Source organism: Sander lucioperca, chromosome 4 (genome assembly GCF_008315115.2).
Source record: "Sander lucioperca isolate FBNREF2018 chromosome 4, SLUC_FBN_1.2, whole genome shotgun sequence".
Classification (NCBI taxonomy): Eukaryota; Metazoa; Chordata; class Actinopteri; order Perciformes; family Percidae; genus Sander; species Sander lucioperca.
The window spans coordinates 15,138,994-15,155,771 of NC_050176.1; the positions used below are offsets into that span (position 1 = coordinate 15,138,994).

The following is a 16,778-nucleotide window of genomic DNA, read 5'->3' on the forward strand; positions in this document are numbered from 1 at the left end:
ATATTCTCTTTTCTGTATAAGATTGTAGCTTATGGATGTGTAGATACCACACCTGACTCCAGTTGAGTTAAAATACAACAACCGTTTTAGAAATAGTTTTAGCCTGCCCAGAGTGCCAAATGTGTAGGGTTTGCCCTTATGAGACAACATACTGTAGCCTGATTTCATTATTTTATCCCAACCGATCCCAAACAACTTCACATTTCAGTCTTATACTCTAATTGGTTCTGAAAGATGAGTCTACACCTTGTGTATTTGTAGCCAATGTATTTGCATCTATGTACTTACTTTTTGAATTCTGTCAATGTATTAAAGGTCCAATGTGTAGGAATTTCTCCCATCTAGCGTTGAGATTATATATCGCAATCAACTCTCTCGCACCACACAGTTCAAAGTACGTATTACAGCTACAGTAGCCTTCACTCTTTTTTTCTGATGACGCCGGTCTCTTGCTCTTTTCAATATCCTTTTTCTTTTTCTGGGCGAAGAAGAAGACTCCTGTTCTTGAAATTTGGATTTTGAATACGTGTGATCCTCCATGTTTCCTTCTTCAAACTTGCCGGGGCCGTGAAGCTACGATACCCATTAGCAGCATTAGCAGCACCTGTGAGTTTATCATGTGACAGCGAAAACGCGAAAGGCGGAGCAGTATGTCCTGTCCCTTACCGGCTAACGTATTTCAAGATGGCGCATGAATATGGAGCGTCTACCCCAAGCATGGATGTATTAAGAGAACTGGATACAGTGTTCGGCGGGAAGCCCCGTACGTTCCAATGAGAGTGCTCAAAAGCGCGTAAAGCAAACATGGAGCTTGGCTCTTCCGCATTGTTGGCCCATAACCAAGGGGGTAAGCCTCTCCTCGGACCGCGAACCCCCTATGGCGCCATTTTAATGCTACAAAGCCATCACCTCCCGTTAGCATTCCATTGACTGCCATTCATTTTGACGCCACTTTGACAGCGAATAACTTTACATCTGAAGCGTTTAAAGACTCTATTTGTCCATTGTTTATTTCTAAAGAAACACGACAATGTATAAAAGGCTCCATTACCTTGTACCTCACGTTATGGCTCCGTAGCAGACGTTTTTGTAAAAATAGGATTGTGTCATAACCACGCGACTTACTGTCGGATAGTAGAGGAATTACCATATAGTACAGGAGAAGCGCGCAGGCAGTTTCGTCTCACATTAGCTGTTTAAGTGTAATTACTAATGTTAACTAGCATTTTAGTTAGCAATAATTAGCCTGTGCCTATGTTATCTCCTTACATATACCTACGCTCTCCGTCTCTGCAAGATTGGGAATGATTGAGATTTCTCTTGGCACAGCTAGCAGAAGACTTGCAACTTTCAGACACATTGCTCACGGCACATTTACGTCGTCTCTCTCAGTTGGAGGCTGCGCAGTAACCCTAGCCATCACCAGAAAAGTGCTTCTGTTGGCCTTCACTGGTCTCCGCCCAGAGCAACGGGATCTGTTGGTCCATTCTTATATACAGTCTATGGTCTACCCCAAGCCCCCAGGAAGAGCGCCAAGTCTAAAAGCCACCATGGGCTTAGCGGATAACGGTGGTACTGCACCCCATGGCCCAGAAAGACTTTTCACATAGACTTTGCATGGCGAAAGAAACGTCTATATTTCAGCGGATAATTTGTTTCTGGGTATATCAACTTACCAGCCCGAACACTGAAAGGGTCCTTTTTTAAAACGTCACGTTTTTAACATTTTTAACATTCACTAGAAGCAAATCCAGAATTATTAAATTTGTCATGATGAACGCGCATAGTGGACGCAAGCAGCGCCGCGGGACTGCGCCCGCCCGCTCACATGACTGTTCTCCCGAGCTCATGTAGCTAGCTGTAATAATGGATATAGCTAATGGTTGTAATTCACCATGTGTTCTATTAATACGTCCATGGTATTATCTTATGAAGTTATGATACATCTGAGGGATGTATGTAGCTATGCTGTAAAGCCTGTTAGCTACGTGGATGTAACGTCATTAGCGTTTCCCAAACTGGCGGGCTATCGGCTAGCTAGCTAGTTGCTAACATCAGGGGTAGCTAGCATGGCTGTATTAAGATCTATACATAGATAGTTATATGCCTACATAACGTTACTATAGACATAGTGATTACATCGCCTTGGTTCTCTCTTATGATACATCCGAGGGCTGTATGCTGTAAAGCTTGTAACGTGGATGAGAGCTGAAGCCATGGAGGAGCTCTGTTCACGAAACTGCAGGCTAACTGCTAGCGCTAGTTATTAGCTAGCTAGCTAGTAGCACAACATAATTATTAAATCTCCTTGGTTGTCTAGCTAAATACATCTATCGTTTATTTAGCTAAGCATGTAAACGATCGGAAACAACGAAAACACAATGTTTAACGTTAGTGAATATTTTAGACAATGAAAACGGCGAGTTCATGAGTTCGCCACTTGTACGAGACACGAGAGAGGAGCTCATGAACGCGCATGTTGCTACCGGTTGCTACGACAACACAAACAAATTGCTGCTAGTGTGCATGCCCATCGTGAGCCAACCAGCGTTATGGGCCAACAATGCGGAAGAGCCGAGCTCCATGTTTGCTTTACGCGCTTTTGAGCACTCTCATTGGAACGTACGGGGCTTCCCGCCGAACACTGTATCCAGTTCTCTTAATACACAAGTTCACGCGCCAAATCCGCCGGAAGTGGTTTGCGCAGCGTCTGCCGGTGTAAATACAGCGATTTCGATGCTAGCTTGGGAACACGGTTCTACTACTTTGACTGGAGATGGCGTTACTCTCCCCCACCCGAATTAACACAGTCAACAACAAGAGGCAAACTCCATACCCAGTGAAAGTCACCGTTTCTCGGTTATTGGACGACCGGGGCTCCGCGGAGCTCCGGAGCTGGCTGGCTGCCAGCTGCCGGCATAACTTTCGTATATTTACAGTTTGAATTTCGTCATGCCACTTATAGAACATCTACCCCAAGCTAACTATGGTGTCCGATTTCAATTTAATGCATTTTTGTGAACATTAGGAGTTTCGTTTCAGAGGTCTAAGAGGAGGCTAGCTAGCTCTCATTGATAGAGCTCCATCCAGCCGCAGGCTCTATCAATGAGACTCGCGGACAAGAGGCGTTTATTTCCCCGATCGTTTGTTTAAATAACAACACACATATCCATTATAAGATTAACTGGAAACTGCAGTAAGAGATTGCGGGCGTAACAAGCTCGCTGACCGCGCTATCACTCACACACAGCGGCCATTTAGCAGGAAGAGTTAATTAATTGTTATATCCTCTTTGTCACTGCGATAATCAGTGCTTTGTTGGCACAACGGAGCTAGCTATCAAAACAAACCCAGCCCGCCAGAATGGAAGTGGATTGCATCGACGGGAGGATGTAGAGCGGAAACGGCTCAAAAACTTGTGTATACTTGCATGGTCTACAATTACAATTTCAATTTAAGTTATGCCATTAATTGACTAATTAGATTCACCCAAACTGCATTGTTTCGATTTCATAAGGGGATTCAGAAAAAACAAACGTTTGCATTTACACATCTCTATTCTAATCTATTTAACTAATATAATTTGCAACATAGTCACCTGCAAATATGTCACAGACACCTAAAGATGAGCATCTGGTCTGTGAGGTTTTCTTGACTATGCTTTCCACATATGTCCCCATTCTTTATCTGTGTGATTTTTAGACAGCTCAGATTAGCAAAGTTTGACTAGGTTTTTTTCTTTCTAAATGAAGTGTAAATATTTGACTGACTCGTGAATACATTGTTATTCAATTTTGTTAATACGTTATTGGGTTTCCTCTTCCTGAAACTAAATAAAAACAGACATAATAAATAAATAAAATTACTGTATAATCTTTGTACGTACAACGTACATAGTTGTACTTAGTGATGTGAATGGTTACTTCAAGGAAACCCCTCACTTTATACTTTTCTGCTTCCTATTTTAAGGGAACAGGCTGGTGTTTTTCTGTTGCATTAATACTTAGCTAAAGTTATATTAGTGCCAACTGACGTTATGTTCCAAAAAATAGCGTAACCTTTTTTGTATCTAATTTTGTAATAGTAAACTAACACTAGGTAATTTTAGCATGTTATGGGTCGGACTCTAAATTTATGTGACAAGTTTAACGGGTATAGAGTTATATCCGCTTGAAAAGGTGAATTGTCAAATATCTGGCTTACGTGCAGTTTTTTCAGTTTTAGTGTTCAGACACTAATTAGTGTCACAAATTATTTTCCAAAAACTGAGTGTCCAAATGATGAGGGTCTTATTTGAGTAGCACTTAGGGTAGCACAGGTGGTTTAGCAGGTTCATAATTAATTAAGGACACTGTATGGGGAATTTGTGACACTAAACTGCACGTATACCCAAATATCTTCCATTATAAATAGCAATTTCAAAAATGTTGGTATTTTAAACCACTTTACGTACTGTACGTTTTCACTAAGGAGTTATTTAATGTGTGCTATATGATTTTGTAGTGAATACGAAACTAAACTTTCAGTTCATTATACGTTAGCTTAACTTAGCTAGCTAAACATTTCTCATTCCCCATTACCTGCTTCCTTCCTACCAGAGTCTTATGTCTGTCTATGGAGTCACCGCACCGGATTGATCGAGTCATCAACGCTCCACTGCTCAAGTCTGTAGGAGGCAGTCGCGGGAAATTGGAACTAAATCGATAACCGATAACCAAAATAAACTTTCAATGGACACACCGGCGGCGCCACTGTAAGTCTCCCCCACGAATTAGCTAACCATTTTAATATACGTTTATGGGCAAGTTGTCATTTCAACGAACTAGGTGCATTTGTATGTAGACAACTTTGCTGTCAACTCTTTACGTTAATATGTGTGTGTGCTTTTGGCTAGCATAACGAAAATAACGCTAAGTTCGAACTGTAAGTTAACGTTATTAAGCTACCGTTAGCTCTCTAGCTATGTTAAGCTAACGTTTTTTAACAAATAACTTCACATGGAACGTAAGATGCACCACCTAAACCAATGTCATATTAGACGTGCTATAGCTACATTTAACTTGTAGTCGTGTATGTGTGTTTTGTAAGCGTGTCCTGGATGTTAGGGCCGAGTGAGCAGATTGCAGAACAGCGTAAAGATAACATGCACTGTGAGGAGCAGCTAAGGACCACACTACACTGTGATGATAAGGAAAAGGTAACGTTACTGTACATGTGTCTGTACCCTTAATCTATAAGTGCCACAATTAACTTTTAATTCTGTGTCTTCTGACTGCTGCTGACATATTAACATTTTACCCCACTCAGCTTCGTAGGAAGTTGGCACTGTTACAGAGGGAGTACCTCAGGACAGCTGAGAGGCTACAGGTAAGAGTCTCTCACTTTACTGTTATAAGCCCAGTGTAAAAATTCTCTGTCTCACACACACACACACACACACACACACACACACACACACACACACACGTTGATCTGCTCACAGCGTGCTGAGCGTTTGGACGCAGTGCGGAGACATGTGGGGAGCAGGATCAGTCAGCAGGACCACCAGAACCAGAGAGACCCAGAGGTGCCATCCAACCCCTGTCCCCACCCATCTTCATTGATACTGAACACCACCAAAGGGACAGCCCCGAGCGTAGCTCAGTGCCAGAGACACACTGGAGGTGAGTCCGTCCTAATTAGCTGCTAGTACAGGTAGGAAATATCTTCCACATTAGATAGGAATGTATGCTGTAAAAGTTTTGAAAGTGAAAAAGTGAAACAGGGAATAGATTTGTCAAAAGTGTAGCTGGTTATATATGTATGTGTAATAGACTATATTGAATCATTCAAATTTACATGCAATCCAGATATAACTATTTTAGTCATACTAAAGGCTTACTGTTTTTGTTAGTGTGCTTGTAAGCAGCTAGAAAATGTCTAGGAAGATTGTGTAAAAAGGGGAGGGAGATATTGGCAGATAAGGTTGAAGGGAGGAGGCAAGAGTAGTTCCTTCTAATTCACTTAAAAATAATCTCTTGTCATGGTGCCTAATTTGATCAATGTGCACCTGTATGTATACATGTGTTTGTCGATTTTTCTACTCTGTCTTATGCAGTTTTGAAACATGAATTACTCCCATGCCTATCCATCCCAAAACAAAACTTCTTATAATATGGCTGATATTACACAGTCTTTTTGAGAAGCAGACCATGGTTTGCTTGTAATAACAGTGCAAGTAAGAATTCACAAATGTTCTGATGTTTTACCAGGTCCAGCAAATTCGGAAAGCTCTAATGCTGCTTGCCCACAAACCCCAGATCCCAGCCATGACACAGCTAAAGGTCACAGATCGACTCCCGCCCTGCGCCTCAGGTCTCAGCGCAGCCGCCTGCGCTGGGAAAGAAGGAGTGCTGGCAGGAGCACAGAAGACAACAGGGAGGAAGGACGGAGCCAGAGTGAAAGGATGGAGACTGTTAGAACAGAAGGAAGTGGAGAGAGAGTAAAAATGGAGGGAACAGAGGTGGTGAATGAAAGTGAAGAGCTATTTTCTGGTACAGACTCTGAATCTCCATCTCTGCTGCTTACACACTGGAACTCTAGTGGTCAAACTGAAACAGGAGATATTGCGGGTAAAGAGATACAAGGCCGACAAAGGGAAAAAGAGACTGAGTTGAGAGCGGAAGGGAAAATAGAATCGGAGTCAACCTCTTTATTGCTCACATGTTGGAACCCTGCTATACACACTGAAGGAACGGAACAAGATGTCACACAAAATGGAAGAAATAAGGAGACAGAGGAAGGAGAGGAAAATAGGAATACTAGAGGGCAGAGGGATGTAAGGCTATGTGAAGACAGCAGTAATAAAGACACTGAAAAAAATGCAGCAGAGGAAATAGAAAGTGAAAAAAATCATGATAATACTGCGGAAATAAAAGAAGAAAAAAGGGAGTTGATTGAAGGAGAGCATGATGTAAAGGGTGTGGGTCTCCTGGACTCCTGTACCCTGGTGGAAGGACTACTTTTCCCAGCGGAGTACTACGTTCGAACCACAAGACGTATGACATTTTCACAGAGCCAGCCTGACATGCAGGCCGTTATACTTTCCCAGCTCAGCGTTGGACGACATCGCCGCGGCAGAGGATTGAACAGGCGCACACGCCTGAACGACGCTGAACGATCAGGTCAACACACTGGGACCGGTTTGTCCTCACCGGCGACTGCACCTGTAGATCCCCGCATGGAATCCCAGTCTGCTGACACATCTGCTGAGCTGAACAGTCAGAGCTCCAGTGAGATTTCAGATCAAATCTCAGCTTCACGTCATCAGGTCGACATTGATTCTTGTCTTTCTCCTACGGTCACCACTGCTCGTCCAGCAAGAGGCAGGAGGAAGAGAAGGGGTAGGGGCAGAGGGAGGCCTCAGACCCCGCGATGCTCTGTAGACACGCATCGACTAGGCCTTGGACAAACCTCCCACAATCCCCAGCCAACCAGCTCCCCGCTCTCTTCCTTCTCGTCTCTCCGTGCAGCTGATGGACCAAAGCCCCGCCTCACTCTGGGAGAAGCTGTTCCGATGCAGGACGACCCCCAGTCTGTGTCTATCCTCAGCACAGCCACACAGCCTTCCTCTGGAGTTGATGGAGCTCAGGTCAGCTCTGCCTCTGGACATCTGGTGAAGGTCTTTCCCATCTTTCTAAAGAGCAGCGACGCGACTAACGGATCCACACAGACGAGTAGAAGTAAGACTTGTATTATGACTATATCTGTGTGTGTCAGTGATAGAGAATGAGGTCTACAGGTTTGTCTTGCTGAGATTAGAATATTGATTTACCGTAATTACAGGTTTGGATACAGTAAAATGTTATTTTATAAAGATGATTTAAAGGCTGGTGTAATCTTCATTACCCCTGCTGGGGGGGGGGGGCTAATGCCCGGATAACCCGGATAACCACTGTTGTGGTGCTGGCTGACATATTGTCATATAGAGTATGTCATTGAAATCATCACAGCGAGCATATTCTCTCTACTCGTCAATTCAAATCAACTTTATTGTCATCGTTACTTGCAAAACAAATCATAGTCTTTCAAGGTAGTGCAATCTGCTGGGGCTGCAATTAACGATTATTTTCACTATCAATTAATATGCCCTTTTTTTTTTTTTGATTTCTTGATTAAATGGTTTGTCTGTGAAATGTGAAAAATGTCCATCACAGTTTCCAAGAGTCATTACTCACATTACTATGTGAATTACTCAAAACGATTAACTGATGATCAAAATAGTTGCACATTCATTTTCTGTTTTTTTGACTAATCAATTAATTAACTTATCAGTGCAGCTCTAAAACCTACTTTTACAAGACATTACATTGTATAACCACACATGTCTATTAAAATATGTGTTGTGTATGTGTCCCATAACCTCCAAATAAAAGTGTCTAGGAGACAAAGGTAGAAATTACATAATAAATAGAGAAATAAATGGATAAAAGACAACTCTGAAACTGTTGCCTCCTATTAAATTATCCTTCACTTTGTGTCCTGCAGGTGCAGCAAGCTTGCAATCTCTCCTCTTGCCCTCCTCTTCACCTGCCCAAACTTCTCTGTTTCCTCTCCCCTGTCTGTCCCCCGGCCCGCTGGTCAACAAGCTGATGAACTTTGACATTATGCAAGATTTCCATCTCCCCGATGACCAGTTTGCTTCCCTAAAGCTGCACAAGCTCCGCCAAGTCGCTGTGGATTCCGGAGTTGAATATTTTACATCGCCTTCTCACAACTCGCGCAGGAGCAACCGGCGCTCGGACACCCAGAGCAGCAGTGACACAATGATGCCTCTTCCACTCTCGCTCAGCCTCACGCCCACAATTGCCAACTCACCCCACCCCACTGAACCAAAACAAGCTGCTACACGGCCTGTAGACTTCCAGAACTTGTCAATAGAGCACAAGCATGAAGATAAATTGACAAGCCAGTCCATAACTGAGGGGTCAGCCGAGCAAGATATTATGAAAATCCCTGGAGAGCAGCAGACTGAAAACCTTTACCCAGACTGTCAGACTCGCACCACCTCAACAGAATCTGTGTCTGTGGTTCAGGATTGTGCTGCTGACTGCGTCGATCAATATGTAGAGCAAAATACTGCCATTCTGAATACACATAGCCAGAGTAGCGTCTCAGCCAGCAACACACACAGAACTGTTGACCACCCTGTCAATCCACAGCCTCACATCAACTTTGCAGACAGACCTGCAGGCAAAGTGAATGATTACGTCATCGGGCGCTCAGATGAACATCAAATAAAAGAGTCTTTCGTCATTTCATCAGAGGAACAAACTGTGTGTCCTGGTGTAGTCCATCCTTTGGAGGATCAGAGGTCTACAAACCACCACACAGAAAACAAAGCCATCATCGAGACTCTTTCCTTAGATTGCCCTATACAGAAAACCCCTGAGGAACCTTCTAACAGCTGCACTGCTGTACAGTTTTGTAAGAACAGTGAAGCTCCAGGGGAGTCTCCTGTGCCGCATCTGAATGCTGCCAAAGATTCAGATGAAACCACCACAAGTCCTCCCAGAGACAGACTGGTGGAAAATAAAAATCCAGACTCTACAAGAGTGCACGCTCAGCTCCTGTTGAGCCCTCCTCTGGCATCAGAACCCTGCCCCTTCATAACCCCACACCTGCCCTCCTCTGCTCCCCCCTACAGCCCCACACTACCATCCCTAGGACTCACCCCCCACCCCCCTCTGACCTCCTCTCCCACTGCCCCACCTCTCACCCTGGCTCCCCGCCTTAGCCCGTCCACCCAAGCCCTGTCCCCTCCAGCTCTCTGTCCTTGTCCATCCCTCCTCTCTAGCCAGCCCACCACCTCCCCCGCCGGTCAGATCCAGGCTTCATCCGTGCCGTTATGTGCAGATGATCAGAGGGTTGAACCGCCTACGACAGTTTCCAGCATCCAGCCACAGGGCTCCAGTGGGCAGGTGGGCCTGAGAACAGAGGAGACCGCGGAGGAACACATGATGAGATGCACACACACGCTGAAGGTAAAAGGTTGTAAAATGGCTGCAACGTGCAGTTTTGAATTAAAGTCGGCAATTATTTGCAGAGGAAATGTGTGTATCTGCAGCTGTGCGTATGTGTGTGTTCAGGCCCCAGCAGGCGGCTATCTGGTGGATGCATGCTGTCTGCCCGGATCCTCAGGCCATTTGTGTGTCGTAGCAGCCGGAAAGTGGGCCGTGTGTCTCTGGAGTCAGACTTCCGCTTCTGATTGGAGTTTAACACACACCTGGGCCTTCAATGAGGTGAGTGTGGTTGTGTGTGTGACTGCGTAGGGAGCTCCGTGCACTAGCGCCACAAAGGGAAGCCAAACACCGTTCATATAAACACAACAAAGATGTCACAGATCTGGATTTAAATAAGCAAAAAAAATCTCTTTAAGACAAACTAATAAGCGATAAATAAAAAAAATATATATATATTTTAAAATAAATAGGGAGGAAGTCTGTTTAAAGGCACTAAATTAGGACAAGAGGTGGCCAGGTTAGCTCAGTTGGTAGAGCAGGCGCACATATATAGAGGCGTATGCCTCGACGCAGAAGGTCCAGGGTTCGAGTCCGACCTGTGACAATTTCTTGCATGTCTTTACCCTCTCTCTTCCCCTTTCATGTATAGCTGTCCTATCCATTAAAGGCGGAAATGCCCAAAAAAATATTTTTAAAAAAAGGACAAGAGTTCGCATTTCCTGTTTTAAGGACGAAATGTGACACTTTCTAATATGGCACACATTAATTCGGTCAAACTTACAAAGAATTCTTTATGTGGATGGTTAATTTCTCTGTTTGTTTACAGCCAGTGATCAATGTGTTTCCTGTCCCGGATGCTGCTGGGCTGATCTGTGTGACTCTGGGTCAGTTGGAAATCAGAGAAGTGAGGTAAAAAAATCAAACACTCAGTCATACTTTCTGGCATGTATTTAAATTAAAATTTACATGTTTGGCTAATTGTCTGGACAAGTATTAAGCCTAGTGCTAATCCAAGGGCATTTTTCATCTGGACATCTGAAAATGTGTTTATTAATTGTGTAATAACCAGCTGTTTCCACAGGCAGCTGGTTCAGGGTTCATCTTAAATGTAACTGTGTGTCGGTCGTCCGTGTGCACAGGATGCTGTCGTGCTCCAGCCTCTTGCAGGTGCTGCTCTGTGAGGGCGTCGTCCAGACTGTTGTGGGTGTGTCTAAGTCCAGAGTTGTTACCTCCTCCCACTCAGCATCTGGTTCCACCCTGCAGGTGTTTACGCTGTCAGACAGTGGCAGGTAAAGGCCTTTTTACAGTCGCCGCAGCCGACCTGTCGCGCACCAATGTGACGTCAAAATGACGTAGATCTCGCTGGCGCGCCAGCATTTTAAGTGCGTGACCAGAGGTCGTGCACCACTGTGTTTTTTATCAGCGGCGCACGACAAAGCAGAAACAGGAAGCATGGACGAGTTTGAGGGCAACCGGCCGCCAGGACTCTCAGAGTGACTGCAAGTCTCTCTTGTAAACTTACTGGGTTAAGATGAGCTCTTTTATGGTGAATGAAAGGCTTGATCCGACGAAGTAGCTCATCGAATCAAATCGAAACATTGACGTTAATGCTGCTGCCAGTTCTGCCGTTGTTTACCTTTTTCTTCTAGTCCGTAGAAATAGCAAAGTCGGTAGCCTTTCCTGAGTTGCGCCACCTCTGTTCAGGAGGAGACGGCAACTAGTGTCGCGACCATCACGCGCGAGTATAAACAGTTACGGCGCTCCCATGACGTCACACTGGCGCGAGACAGGTCGGCTGCGGCGAGTATACCGCACGTTTAACACAGAGTTGGCGTATTTGTTCTATCTCAGTTATTTCATCATTGCACAGATATCTCAGTGTCTCATCTCTCTCTCAGCACACAGAACTCTCAGACTCTCTTGTGTCCGGGCGTTTGTGTTGGGGCCCTCGCTCCAGTGGACGGACTTTCAGATGCTCTGATCGGCACAGATGAGGGCGGAAACCTCTTCGTCTGGTAAGGAAGATTGTAACGGAGAAGCCATTGCCATACTAATTGTTACCACGCAGCAAAAGGTCCTTAAAGCAGCCATATTATGCTCATTTTCAGGTTCATACTTGTATTTTAAGGTTGTACCAGAATAGGGTTACATGGTTTAATTTTCAAAAAACACCATATTTTTGTTGTACTGCAACGCTCTCTCTCACTGCTGCAGATCCTCTTTTCAGCTGGTGAGACCTCATTTCTTCTTCTTCTTCTGTACTATCTTTGATTGCACTGCACATGCTCAGTAGCTCAGATGTAGATCATGTCAGCTAGCTAGCTCCATAGACAGTAAAAGAAAGGCTGTTTCTACAACTTCAGTCAGTTACAAGGCAGGATTAGCTGGGAGACTTCTAAATGAGGGTGCACATGTAAGTAGTTCTTTTGTAGATTATGGTGAACTTGTGTGTGTTGTAGCAGTGCTTTGCTAGGTAGCATGCTAGCTAATGGTTGCGTTTAGCCTGCTCGTTTCGGCTTGTGACATCACAAGCCGTGCCGATTTTGAACAGCTCACCCAGAGACTGAAGGCAGGACACATTCAGAAACCGTATCTCACTCTAAACAGCATGGATGGATTTTTTTCAAAGTTTGTATGTGTGTGGAAGCACCAGAGACACAACATAACAACCCAAATCCTAGAAAAAGTGATTTTTTCATAATATGGGCACTTTAAAATATTTTATGACATTTAGCTGTTGTTCCTACGTGGGTGTACTGCCATTGTTGTTAGTTGCTTGGGCTAAAGCATGTACCAGACGGATGTAAACGTTAAATGTGGTCCCTTGGTTTAAATTGATTGAGTTGCCAATACTTACACACAATAAAATATGCAACAAAAGAAAAGGCTATACACTAAAAAAAGAACCAATACAAAATTAGGTTGAGATACTGTGAGCAACGAAAAATGGGAATTTGTCATTTGAACATTCAAATGTTTTAAATGATTAACTGCAAAACTTACTTATCTTAAAATTGTTTAGCAATTAAAGCTGCTTTTTGAGAGATCTGAATAAGGTATTTAATACAAATGCTGATCACGTTTTCAACTCTCTTCAACTGCGTTTAAATAACCAAATTAGCTGGATGAGAATTAACGGAATTAATTTAAATGTTGAGAACATATAAACACGTTTCCTCTTTGAGAGAAATAATACTGATCGTTAGAATAGCATCCAGATTTGGCTCTCACATGCACTTCTGCTGTTTACAGTTGAATGTATTTTCTGTGACACAGGAATTTAAAGACTGGACAGCAGCTGCGGAGAATTATCCTCGGAGATGGTTTATCACACACTTCCTGTCTCAGAGGATACTCTTACAGTGTAAGTCTATGTGCTTTGCATGCAAAGGGGAGCTGGCTGTTGTCGTGAAATTGCCTGTACCACCATAACTGTCTCACTCTTCAGATGATTTTACTCGTGTGTGTGTGTGTGTGTGTGTGTGTGTGTGTGTGTGTGTGTGTGTGTTGGTGCACAGGGAGTGTTGTTTGTCCTGCTGCAGCATCAGTTGCTCAGCTCTCTGGAGGAAGAAGCCAAAGATCAAATGTGTTCAAAAGAGGAAAGGAAGAAGACCGCCCTGTTCTCTTTGGTCGCCGTTAACCCTCTGAGTGGAAAATCTGCCTTGGCTACTCGGCTGCATCCACCCAAAGCCTGGTCTGGCAGGTGAGATGTTTCTGTGTCTCTGTATTAGAGATACCGATACCAGTATCAGAAAAGCCTCCGATACCGCCTATAACGCTGGTATCGGTATCAGCAAGTACTGGAGTTTATGCACCGATCCAATACCTAATTTAGCCCAGAAGAAAATCGACTTTAAAGTGCTCATATTATGCTCATTTTCAGGTTCATAATTGTATTTAGAGGTTGTACCAGAATAGGTTTATGTGGTTTAATTGTCAGAAAACACCATATTTTTATTGTAGTGCACATTGCTGCAGCTCCTCTTTTCACCCTGTGTGTTGAGCTCTCTGTTTTAGCTACAGAGTGAGACATCTTACTTCTGTTCCATCTTTGTTGGGAGTCGCACATGCGCAGTAAGTACTGCTAGCTTGTCAGTTGCAGAGTATTCAGGGAGTGCCATGCTAGCAGCTAGGCCAGCATTATAATGTGTTACAAAGTGATGCACGTTTGTCACGGAAGTAAAGGCTGGACTACAATAGAGCTGTTTGGAGCAGTTTGTGAACAGTGTTTTCTGTTGGAGATGGTAAGTCCCTTTGGGGTGGACTTTGGGCTTTTTCACTTTGTACACCTGTAACGTGCACAAAAAGATATATAACACAATAAAGGAAAGGGAAAAGGCCAAAAAGCATAATATGAGCACTTTAAAATAGTTTGTTTATGTTCTTTTTCCGTTATGACTCGCTGTCAAACTGGATAATAAAAGAAAGTTCATTGTTTGTGAGTGTTCATGTTTCACAAAGAGTTTATCAACAATGATAGCAACCATATCACATCCATACAGGGATAGTAGTATACAGCTGTTAAAACATAATAAAATATATGTATCTTTTAACACGCTAGTATCGGATCAGTACTCGGTATCGGCCGATACACAAGTTCAGGTATCAGTAAGCAAAAAATGGTATCGAATCATTTCTACTCCGTACATATACATCCATGTAACTACCACTCCCATGTGCCTCTGTGTTCTGCAGGCTGTGTGAAGCTGATGTTCACAGCTCCAGCGTGGTTGGCCTGAGTCAGAGTGGCTGCGTGTGTGTGTGGGACCTCGGGCAGCGGGCAACCTCCAGGATGGTGTGGGCTCCTGAGAGCGAAGGCTGGCAGCTGGCTCGATGGGGCGGTGGAGGTACGTTGGTGACTGGACATCACAACGGAGACGTTACTCTACACTGTTACAGTACGAGTCAGGCTTCACTCTGCCATCAACATTAAAGAAACTCTGATTACTTTTATCAAATCAGAATGGCATTTTGTCATTACATGAATGTTTACATAAAGATTTTAATATTCTAGGCCATCATATTGCTAAGATTAAACAATATACTGTAAACTCAAAAAGTCATGGTCTTTATAACGTAACATAACCTCAGCGAGACTGAACTGTTAAAGGTGGAGTGCTTCTAAATTGAACCTCCTCCAGCCTTTCTACACTAATGTTTTTAGAGTGCCAGTATCACACGCTGAACCTCATTGTGTGAGAATGTTTTACACCTTTGTGTTTTATTACTGCTGCTGTTTTGACTGTTCTTTACTGTGGTTACTTGAATACATAGTTATATTTCTTATATTTAAAGAAAAAGAAGTGTTGCCAAAGTTTGTTTTCATAATTTACATTAAACATTTGTGATTTCTGTTGTATTTGTGTCTACTTTTATATTGCTAAAGTTGACCAAAACCGTCTTAGACATGCTGTATTTATTTATTTATTTATTTTAATTATTGGGCATTTCTGCCTTTATTGGATAGGAAAGCTGAGATATGAGAGGGGGGAAGACATGCAGGAAAACCTTCACAGGTCGGACTCGAACCGAGGAATAAACCTCTGCATATGTGCGCCTGCTCTACCAACTGAGCTAACTGGCCACAGACATGCTGTATTTATATTTTTAGAAGATGGACAGTTAGGAAATGCTGTTTCTTAGTTGTCAAAAGTGTAAACAATCCCGTCCAAATAATAATAATTATTATTATTATTATTATTATTATTATTACATGAACAGACAGTGTAGGTCTGTGTGATTGTTGTTCATGGCAAAGATTACAAGTTTGATCAAAGCAAACAGCTATTTATCCTGCCAGCATTGGCCTAAGTAAGGAAGTAAATCCCTTTCTCACATGTTTAATTTCTATATATATATGTATGTGTGTGTGTATATATATGAGCATCACCTAAATACAGACGTATAGTTAGTTTTTGTATTTACAATTTGTAACCCACAGTTCTCAACACTGAGTTCACTTTTCAAAACTTCAGTCAGCGTAGCAACAGTCTGTGGACTACTAAAAAAAAATCAGCTTTTACACAAAATGCATACATACAATGGTCATGAAAATTCATAAATTTATCAATGTTGGCTTATACAAAAAAAAGGATCGATAATAATAATTCACATTTGAATGCTACCTGTAATTAGGTCATAGATGTATGAGTGACAAAGTATTCTCGTATTTTTATAAAGTTAAAACCAGTTCGTCCTGAGACAAGCATGGAGTGTTTTAGTTGCATTATTGCATTCTGGATGTTGATTAATTGTGTGTTGAGAAAAAGGTAATTTAGAGGATCGAGAAATGTATGTAACTTATTTTCAAATACCGTAAATTAAGCTGTAATGGCTCTTTGTGTCAGCCAGGAGGCGCCAAATGATTCCTCCACATGAGAGATCTTCAACAGGGGGTCCTCAGAGTTACTGCAGGGGGGGTCACCAAATTATTGTTACCTTTTTGAAAGTTAAAATAAAATGTCTTAAAGACTCTGAACACCCACACGTGTTTTCAGTTATTCTGGCTGATTAGACTCTTTTCATGTTGAAGGTGGGCTGGAGCTTTGATTGGAACTTATTAGGGCACAAATTATTTCTACCAATAAGGATGACAAAGGTGTCATTTGTCCCGCCCTAACAGGTGCAACAACACTAACAGTGGACACAAGATGTCAATCACTCAGTCTAACCACACCCACGCAGTCCTGGAAAAGGTCCAATCAGCCACATTAACTATGAACACCTGTGTGGGTGTTCAGGGCCTTTAACGTAAATCCAACATATTATGAGCAAATA

General features: G+C 43.0%; 1 protein-coding gene across 1 annotated transcript; it reads left to right on the forward strand.

Annotated features, from left to right (window-relative positions):
- Positions 1-4,556: 4,556 nt before the first annotated feature.
- On the forward strand, positions 4,557-15,360 carry palb2 (partner and localizer of BRCA2). Its single transcript, XM_031289029.2, has 13 exons — positions 4,557-4,753; positions 5,089-5,197; positions 5,308-5,367; positions 5,483-5,663; positions 6,252-7,721; positions 8,527-10,022; positions 10,128-10,280; positions 10,828-10,910; positions 11,141-11,290; positions 11,900-12,016; positions 13,278-13,365; positions 13,520-13,704; positions 14,697-15,360. The coding sequence occupies exons 1-13, from the start codon at positions 4,731-4,733 to the stop codon at positions 14,932-14,934; spliced, it is 4,353 nt and encodes a 1,450-aa protein (XP_031144889.2). The 5' UTR covers positions 4,557-4,730; the 3' UTR covers positions 14,935-15,360.
- The last annotated feature ends 1,418 nt before the right edge of the window (positions 15,361-16,778 follow it).

What these genes read in the sequence shown, in the direction of transcription:
- palb2 (XM_031289029.2), top strand. Translation starts at nt 4,731, where the DNA reads ATGGACACACCGGCGGCGCCACT. An exon ending in TTGGAAATCAGAGAAGTGAG is followed by an intron (nt 10,911 to 11,140) that starts GTAAAAAAATCA and finishes CCGTGTGCACAG; the next exon opens with GATGCTGTCGTGCTCCAGCC. An exon ending in TCAGAGGATACTCTTACAGT is followed by an intron (nt 13,366 to 13,519) that starts GTAAGTCTATGT and finishes GTTGGTGCACAG; the next exon opens with GGAGTGTTGTTTGTCCTGCT.